We start from the raw sequence: 9,640 nt of genomic DNA, 5'->3' as shown, positions 1-9,640 counted from the left end.
CGCTTTTATGTGTGAACTGCAAAGTTTTACTTCTTGCATATATTGTCAATTGTTGTATTTTCCTCACCTTCCTTCCTCTAGTTAGCTTAATGGACAAGAAATAAACATTGAAGCTAAAGTCTAAAGATCTACAAACTATGACATTAAGGAGTTTTAAGCTTTGAAAACTTTTATAGAAAGTTCGAGGTGTGAAGTGTATTTACTACAAAGTTTAAAAAACACCAAAGCATTTTAATATAATGACTTCTGATATTTAGAGGTTTGCCCAATAATATAAGTAGAATCTAGATTTGAAGTAACTAATAAAGTGTTACTAAATGGATAATGCTCACCTCTTAGAAGTTAAAGTAATGAGCAGAATGTTATAGTGTAACTTAAAGATAATGCCTAGTAAATGAGGGCTCAATCGGTAGATTAGCTTTAAAATTTTTTTTTGATCGAAGGTTAGCTACTTACTTGATGGAAGCATATCCACGGTTTAGGCTCACTAAGGGTCTAAAGTAATTTTTACTACTTTTCTATTTATACCTACTAAGAAATAAAGCGAATGTTACTCGACACAAAGCGTGACATTAACAAGTTTACATTATCCGCTAAAGCGTTAAAAAGGAAAGGCATGCTTTGTAAAGCAGTATCCCCGATCAACGCTCAATTCCCGGGTAGCTTTCTCCGTATGAAAATGGTAAATATGGACCCATGAATTTAGCTTATTCTCATTTTCAATCTTTATAAGTCCGCCTGTGACCTAATATAATTGATTTTATATCCTTTAATTTCTAAATTAACATTAGAAAGCTAAATAACGTACTGGTTTTGGTATTGATGCCGCCGTATATTTGAAAGTTTGTCACGAACACTTTTAACAATGAAAACTAGTAAATAAAATTTGTTCTCATTGCGTATATTGAACAAAAATCTGCAAGTTTTTTTAAAAAAAAAAATCAAGATTTAATAAAAGAAAAGTTTTAGTTAATTTTTTAGTAGTTGTGGTTAACCCCGCCGACAAAGCATCCTACATTATAAGAAACTGAAGATTTTGCTCCGCGAAGGTCTCTTATTAGTCAAACGATATATTGCTTTGGTAGGCAATTAATGCCCTTTTTATTTATCAGTAAGGCAAGATTTAAAATATAATAATAATAAAATAATGAACGTCTCTAAAAACTACTACAAAACTATACTTGACTTATATCTATATTCACATAAAAGCTTAGTTTCCTTAATTATTAACTCTATCCTATGATCCGATTGACTTATAACGTGTAATTACAAAATTAACTAACCTTCGTAACACTGGGGGAATTTTTTGAGCGATAGTAAGTGATCTAGTTAACATTATAGTAATTATTAAATTTTAATTTTAACCAAAAGCATAGTCCTTTAGTGGTTCGCTAATCACGTTTTAGTATTTATTCCTCCTTTTTTAAGCTTTCAGGGTGAGCTCACCTTCAGCTCACTATAATAAATTTATTTACATTAAAGCTATGTTTGCACATCGCGCGAGATCAATAAGGCTTAAGTAATCGCTTACTATAAGAGGTTAGTTAAATCAACAATTTTTTTATACTTCGGTGTAACTGTAAGGTAAACTAGACACCTAATTAGTTAAACCTATAAAACTTGTCAGTTCTAAAAAACTTTAGTCTCCGGGCATCAGCAGCCACTAGAGTAAGTACTTTCTAATCGCGTGTTTGTCCCTTCTATCAGTGGTGCCTTATTTTTGCGATAAGAAGAGACCCACTTAAAATGAAAAGAAAAGGAATCTATCTTAGGCAATAAGTCATTAGCCCAAAGGTTTCTACTACGTAACAAAAGAAATTCTTGTGGAAAATGCTTTTTACCAAACTAGATTATGATGCGGAGAGTTCTGTAGATTATTTTGCCTTCTAACCTGCATTGTAACTTTAATAGTGGCGTCTCTGATTGTTTCCCTAGCTTGTAATAACCTTTGCCTCTTAACAGATAAAATTTTAGTTGACAAATGTCCAGTGAGTTCGGCAGTGACCATAATACCTTTCCTTCGAAAAGTTATCTTTTTTGATTTACTACCGAATTTTATTTTCATTACTAGGCCTTTAAATACTTTATAGGGGACGGCTCACCTGACGCCATGAATACTTTAAGGACTTTAGAAAAAGGTGTAACCTTCCCAGAGTATTATGAAAGGTCAACGCCGCAATTTATTATTACGTCTAATTATAATAATGCATAACTAATTTGTATAAAATTAATTAAGAGTTGCCGCTATAATAAGACCCAACAAGGATATTACCCCACTTCAATTTATACGTTTATGCGCAAGTTATAACAATCTTAAAAATCAAAAAAATTCGGAATTCTTTATATCAATGTTGATGCACTACGCCGACCAAGTGGGTTGGAAATCGAAAAAAAAGCTTTTATGGGAAGAAATTAAATTCTTGACCAGGGATCTCAAAGATATCCACGGAAACGAAATATATGCAGAGTTTGACTCCTCCTTTGCACTGCACTGTAACAAACATTTTGCAACAAAAAATTCTCTTCAATAAATATTGTTTATAGCATTTAATGCATCAAAAATGGCAACGATCCTTTGGAGGGAATCGCAGTACTGTAAGGTAGTTTATTCAACTACAAGTATAAAACTACTCTTACGAGTACTTCAAAAGATCTGCTTTTGCGGCCTTAGCTCTGAAGACAGTGAAAAGTTTTCTTCAATTCTTCTGTGCGATTATGTGCAAGTATGTTTATATTTAAAGTTAAAATTTTTTATCTATTTAAAGAAAAATTTAAGTGCTTTTCTCTGTAGATGGGGGCATATATTATATTTGAAATAGCTTAAAAATAAAAATTAGATATGGTTATATTTGAGCTTTTCTTTTTACTCGACAAAAATAGTTTATGTATATATTAATAACACTATAAAAAAACAAAAAAATGTTACTACTAAGTATAATTTCTTGAAGAAATTAGTTTACAATGAGTAGAAGATGTGCGTTTGTAGACAAAATTGGTCTTGCTAGCAATTACAAAGATTTTCTAATGACAACTTTCATAATAAAATAAAGCAGAAAATTTAACGGTTTGTAAGGGCTAACACCCTCAAAGCGCCTTAAAACATGTTCTTCTCATAGCAAATATTTATTAAAAAAAGTGCCTATCCTTGTGATTCTTCTCCTAACACCAACTTTATAAAATTTCAAAAGGTCATATAGTTAAATAATACGTAAAAGAAATTTATTACAAAAATAAATATAACACTTATCGTAAAATTACAATATTTGGTGTTTAATTTTATATCAATATAGTTCATAAGAAATTTACTCTAAATTAAAGCCTTTTTTTCGTTGAGGCCTTTAGTAGTCACCTAAACTGCGTTGATTTTATTTATATTTTTTGTATTATTTCAAGTAATGAAGACAAAATCGTTAATGAATGCTCAAGCCTATATTAATCCCAACGTTTTTAGCAATCATTTATTATTTGTTTAATAGTCAGACAACACATACTGTGTCTTTGCGGCTCATAGAATTTGTGTGCCCCAGAAGTATTTTAGAAAGCCGGATTCGTATTATTGCCCGAAACATGCACTACCTACAAAAGCTAACAGCAAGAAAGTTTCCGATGCCAAAAGTAAGGAAGGGGGGACTCTTGCCAGTTTAAAATTAAAGAAAAAGGCCCCAATCTACAACGAAAATAATATAAAAAACGAACTACTTTCTTTAAAAAGAGTTAGCGACAGTAACGGGTTACCTTCTTCTCCCACTCATCTTCAAAACTATTGGAAAGAACTTATTTTTGGAAGTAGCGAGAGCAACGGCAACTCCGTACCACAACACTTAATATTACTACCTTTAAATTACTAATTAACTTTTATCCAGGCCGCCCTTGAAGTAGTTACTGAAGACTTATTCAAAAGTATTTCTGAAAAAGGTAAAAGCTTTAAAATTTACTAAACAAGACTAACAAAAAAGTCGTATTCTGGGGTCGCACAAAGTTGCTCCAGTTAAGGACAAAAAGCCACCTCCATCGTTGCAACAAGTTTTTAGAAATTCTGTATGAACCCTAAGTATCCAAATATACACCGCAATATTTAAACACAACGTTATTATGATAAAAAAGGGGAAAGAAAATGACAACTATTTAGAGTGTCTTTAGTTTTATTGCACAAAGTTGATCCAAACACTAAAAGTTATATACGCCTTTGCATCCCCTTTTTTTAAAAATTTGTAGGCACGCTAAATATGACATAACAATTCAAAAAGCTCCACTACTAACTGTTTCGTGCCCGGCGTCACCTCTACCCTGCTAGACTGACTAACTTTTAACAAAAGTGGCCAGTGTTTGCAAGTAAGGAGCTAAAAAGTTCAAGAGATATAGGCTAATGTACGAATAAAATATATTTTTACATGAAGGGTACTATAAAAAAGTTTTATGTGTATGTTAAGGTTAATATGGTGTTATAACAATTTAGGCTAGAGCCCGACAGGAGTTGATCAAAAAGATAGAAGGTTAATTAATGAGCCACAAACACTGACTTATATTATCGTGATTAGATAATATATATTGTAGAGTTCATAAACCGCATCACTTTTTAAAATAATATTATACTCAAGTTTATATAACATCTTTTCCATATAGTGATTCCATAAACTTCCGTTAGTGTTGAAGTTGTGGGCCAACTAATTTATTCTTTACTCTTTCAGGAATAGAAGTGTATATTGGAGAATTTCCTTCATTTCTCGCTATTAAAACAGACATTCGCTATCAATGCAAGTGCGTTATGTGCATCGAAAAGTGCAAGGATAATACATTCAATGACCGTAATGAATATATGGATCACCTTCGATCAGTTGCTAAGAATATGGGATTTCCTGCCTTTCTTCAAAAACGTTTAGAAGGTCACAACTGCTGTTTATCAATAAGTTTATTGGTCTCGATAGCACTATAAATTTTGTATCCGTCTAACATGTACACATATCAACTATAATAGCGAGAGTGTGTGAGTTAAAAAATTCATTATAACTTTGCGGTCGAACAAATAATAAAAGTAAAAGATTTTAATAAGAACTGTTGCTTAGTAAGATTAGTAAGGTAATAAAATCTTGTAGTTAGCGTAATCTAAAAAGAAATATTTTTGTAAGTTATTATATTCTTAGCTGTAAGGAGGCAAGTAATGTAAACGACTGTTTAGGGTCTATAATTAGTGCTCCTTTTAAAATAAAGATAGGCTCAGGAGGTTATAGCTAGTGGCCTTGTTTGTTTGGTGGATAGCAACGCTGATCGAAAGTTTTATTCAAATAAAATGGCCTTTAGTTTTTAAGTATAGCCGAATAGTTATCGTGTATTTTTGTTAAAGGCGATAGCATGGAACTCATAAGAGTGGCATCCACACAAGAAACTTTAAAGGAATTTCTGGGATTCACCACCGCATGTCAGTCTTAGATTCTTTGGAAATGCGTAAGTCTTAAGTTACGAGACTTCCTGATTTTTCATATATATCAAGGTGGCGACTACGCCTTAAGCGATAGCAGCGATAGCGAACAAATATCTAACAAGGCGACCCGGCACAACTCTCAGCAAGTTGAGCTTAAACCGGCTGTGCAGCACAATTTTTCAAAAAAACACTGCGAAGAGTTTCTGCGAAATTCAAGCTCTTCCTTATTGCAAGATGCCAGTAGTGATGACGTCACTGTCAAAAGACCTTATACAAAAAGACCGCAAGAAGAGAGTCGCAGTCCCTCCATAACAGGAAAAAAACCGAAAATTAACAAATTTTCGGTCAGTTCAGAGATTCAAAAGCATGATAATGATTACGTAACTGTTCAAGATTCGCCCCCGTGCGTAAATTTGCCACTCCAGCAGAATATTGATCATATAGCCCCCGGTTGCCTGCCCCTGACAACCACTTGCGGGCTTAAAGGAGCTAATCATATGAACACGGGGGAAGATAAGCAATTTTCTGTAGACAGTAATAATAATAGTAGAGCAAGTGAAGCGCAAGCATTAAGCATGGAAATTACGTTAGATTATCCCCTTGCCATAACCGAAGGACAACCAAAAGATAGACCGTTAAAGTCGCCCAATAAGGGAAGCAAAAAAGTTTCCCTCACAGCGGAGGACTTGGAAAATATTTTTACAAGCATTGGCGACTCATTGGACAGTTTAACTAAGTTACACCGGCGTTTGGGCGAGGTTGTCCGCTTAGTAACAAGGTCTGGTCCCTATTCTGTTTCTCCCTTGAAACATTTCGTTTTTCTTAAGAGGTTTATTAATAAGCGATACTTCCTTACAGGCTCCAAAGGGAAAATGAAATGCTTGAGGCAGAACTACGCTACTGGCGAAGGTTGTATGGGAGAGGCGCTTACAGTATTCAACCAAGTAATGGCCGGAGCTCCGATGCTTAAGGAGGCTCCGCAGTACTGCTGCATAGCCTTTTTTTTTAATACAAAACAAGGTTCACGAGGGATCAACCGTCAGTTACTGGCGAAAATTAGTTGTAAAAGTTGCTTGCTCATATAAACATGGAGGAACTCGGAATTCGAATTTACTATCAATATCTTTATTTTTATTATTATTACTACTATTATATTTACTATTACTATTATTTTTGCCATCTTCACAATCATCATCAATTCTATTACTAATAAAACCAATCTCGCTACTATTATTAGTATAAGGATCACTATTATTGGGCTGTGGTTGCTTTAAGCAAGCCTTGTTACGGTTTGCCACTAGATCGTTTAGATTTTTCATACACTTCCAATATCGAATGTGGGTTCGGATGACTTTGTGAAAGGCGCTAACCGACTTTTCATGCGGCTTATTGTAATCGTGCGCTTTGCCGTGTCCGGAATCCCGGCCTTTTTTGGAAGTAAAGAACTGAGAAATGGGGATTGCCAATGGGGAAAAAGAAAATACTCAAAGGAGGTGGGGATTGGCCAAGAAGGACCCTCAAGCAAGCCGCCGCGCCCGCAGACAACGATGAGTTGTGGTAGCCCCCTAAAGTTGATCCTCGTGACTGCAATTCCCTTCGCATAGCAGACCACGTGCGGTACCTTCCAAGCACAAAATAACGCGGCCGCCCGCAAGAGAGAGAAGCAGAGCAGTCATGTGGGCAAACCCTTCCGGCGTGACCCGGCAACCGCCGATGGCATCGCCCTCTGCGGCATCAAATCCGGCCGAAACGAACACCAGCTCGGGTCCGAACTCGCGGGCAATTGGAAGGACAATGTGGTGAAACGCCGCCAAGTACTCGGTGTTTCCAGGAGGTGCGCCTGCAGAAGTTTGTAACTTCCGAAGTTATAAGGCGCAGCGGTATATATGGCACTTTCGACGTCGCTCCAAGGAATGTTGACGGAGTAGCCCTTTCCCGCCTTTTCTCCAAATTCCCCGACTGCGCCGGAAAACGGATAGAAGCTTCCTAATAGAGTCCATGTTTAGGCAAACCCGAAGCATTTAGTAAGCCACGTGCCATTATCGTGCCGGTGAATGGAGATAAAAAGGACGCTAGAGTCGTCGTAAAATATGCTTTGGGTCCCATTCCTTTTGTTAATAAAAGTTACAAGCATGTGCGCTATAGCTCTTATTAGCTAACCCGTGGTGGACGTCCCAATCGACTATCAGAACCCTTTTCACAGCGAGCCTACGCTGCGCCGCCCTCACTGCCACACTCACATTGTTGAACACACAAAAGCCCCTTGAAAGTAGAAAAAGGTGAATTATAAAAAAGATGAGCAATGTTGCAAGAGAGCACATGGCTTTGTTTCTTTCCGCATGATGGCCAGGAGGACGAACAACTGCGAACCCATTGGTAACCACGTTTTTAACAACGGCGAACATAAGGCTCACCACGCAGCCAGCCGCCACACGTGAAGCCTTATGCATCAACAAGTTTATTACTGCGGCAACATTTCAAGGGCGGAGCGCTACCAAAGAAGTGTCTTCGCCGTTGAAGACCGTATCCGTGGCGAGGCCGCTTCCGCCGCATTGCATTCTTCTTAAATCTTTCGGCTGTTTTTCGGCGCCTTGACGTGTATTACCGTTTATTGGCGGTTAAACCCCAACAAAAGAAGAAAGCAAGCACCTCCATATTTTTTACCGCCGAAGGACTCCACGTGACTAGAAGAGTGGACTGCAGAAACCTCAGCCTTGACTGCTTCGCAGCCGCGGACGCCCACCACACGGTCGAGCAACTCGCTGTCTTCCATGATCTGCAGGACGCTCGCCACGCGGCTGGACTGTGAAGGGGGCTCAGCACTTGCAAGGGATGAGAGGAAGGAGAAAGCACATGCCGTCTCTGGATGGTTCGCTTCGTGGTCAATGCACGTGCACGCATGCCGCAGGGTGCACGGGTCATAGACGAGCCCCGTCCGTCGTAAATCCTCAGGAGCCTCCTTGTCTGTTTTAAGGAAAAAATATGTTACTATCCAAGCAGAATATGCTAAATTCTAAAAAGATCTTAAAAAATACATATATAAATTACTTCCAAATAGAAGTTAATTGTAAAATAGCTTTTGGAATATTACTGTAAAGCTGGATTCTTCTCCACTTGAGCTCGGATTCCGGGCCCAGCGGCCCAAACACGCTTTTTTCCGTGCGAGGATGAAGATCCGCCAGCCGTATCCACTCATCATATTCGCTTCCCCACCCTTATTGGCCGTTCAGAGTTGGATAGATGATCGTTTCGAAACAGATAACCTTCGAAGTGGACTTGATACCACTCCGACGTCCTTCCCTGTTAAAATGATTTTTTAATATAAAAGAGACTATAAACAAAGCAGCCAAAATCGCAGAGCGAACATAATATTTTTTTTAAAAATTGGTTTAGGTAGTAATTTAATAATATTAAACTAATATGCATAAAAATTAATAACTATTTTAAGTTAAAAAAATAAATTTATATAAAAAAACGCCTTTTCTTAATTTTGAGTGAAACTAAAATCAACGTTTGATATAACAAGGCAAAGAAACTATATTAAAATTCCAAGAGCTTAAGATGTCTAACAAAAAAATTTCAAATTCTATTATAGATTAGTATTTTGCTAAAAAAAAAATTAATAAAATTAATATAAATTTTTAAATTCTACTGTAATTCAGTAACTTCCTTAAGAAATTAGATAAAACTAATTTATTAATTTTAAAGTTACCTTCATTAGCTTCTCATAAACCACATCTCTGCGTCTAATCCTGGCGGCATACTTGTTTACAAATAAGAATTACGTAAAAAGACGAAAAAAAATTAAATTATAAAACTTTTACCCAGACATCTTTTTCGCTATAAATTTCAACTTGAGCTCCGATGCTGAACGCAACATAAACTTAAACTTTTTTTTTAAAATAAGACCTTTATAAACAGGAACCGTTCTTCAACCGGTTTTACAAAGTCGGCAGCAAAACTTCGATAATTTTGTTTTTGTAATGAAGAATTTAATTTTAAACTTTTAACTAAATTAAGCGAGAGAAAAGGATATTTAGTATAGGATAGTATTATTACTTAGAATTAAAATTAATATTAAATAATAAACTTTGGTTAGTTCGGTGTTACAAAAGGCTTACAAAGTTCTTCGGTGCTGAGCTTGTTAACGTTAATGGGTGGAGCTTTGTGGAAACTTAAAACCGGTAATAACTTGGTAACACTGCGTGTATTACGACCTCC

At 36.2% G+C, this 9,640-nt stretch overlaps 2 protein-coding genes across 2 annotated transcripts; one reads left to right on the top strand and one right to left on the bottom strand.

Annotated features, from left to right (window-relative positions):
• Positions 1-1,713: 1,713 nt before the first annotated feature.
• LOC135145185 (uncharacterized) lies at positions 1,714-6,444 on the top strand. Its single transcript, XM_064077296.1, has 13 exons — positions 1,714-1,794; positions 1,850-1,898; positions 1,963-2,027; positions 2,091-2,166; positions 2,237-2,493; positions 2,545-2,600; positions 2,652-2,723; positions 3,477-3,809; positions 3,864-3,915; positions 4,689-4,883; positions 5,342-5,416; positions 5,489-6,197; positions 6,278-6,444. The coding sequence occupies exons 3-13, from the start codon at positions 1,982-1,984 to the stop codon at positions 6,387-6,389; spliced, it is 1,983 nt and encodes a 660-aa protein (XP_063933366.1). The 5' UTR covers positions 1,714-1,794; positions 1,850-1,898; positions 1,963-1,981; the 3' UTR covers positions 6,390-6,444.
• An 18-nt stretch (positions 6,445-6,462) lies between these two features.
• On the bottom strand, positions 6,463-9,640 carry LOC135145154 (histone deacetylase 7-like). Its single transcript, XM_064077252.1, has 15 exons — positions 9,541-9,640; positions 9,345-9,429; positions 9,244-9,286; positions 9,132-9,182; positions 8,683-8,719; positions 8,511-8,633; positions 8,069-8,383; positions 7,915-8,009; positions 7,739-7,860; positions 7,580-7,681; positions 7,453-7,527; positions 7,313-7,401; positions 7,041-7,259; positions 6,904-6,984; positions 6,463-6,845 (listed from the first exon to the last, which is right to left on the bottom strand). The coding sequence occupies exons 4-15, from the start codon at positions 9,135-9,137 to the stop codon at positions 6,463-6,465; spliced, it is 1,647 nt and encodes a 548-aa protein (XP_063933322.1). The 5' UTR covers positions 9,138-9,182; positions 9,244-9,286; positions 9,345-9,429; positions 9,541-9,640.

The sequence above is a fragment of the Zophobas morio genome, unplaced genomic scaffold (assembly GCF_036711695.1).
Source record: "Zophobas morio isolate AGI-343-1 ecotype UQ-CSIRO unplaced genomic scaffold, CSIRO_AGI_Zmor_V1 ptg000131l, whole genome shotgun sequence".
In the NCBI taxonomy this organism is placed as follows: domain Eukaryota; kingdom Metazoa; phylum Arthropoda; class Insecta; order Coleoptera; family Tenebrionidae; genus Zophobas; species Zophobas morio.
This window is presented reverse-complemented; position numbering and strand designations above follow the sequence as displayed.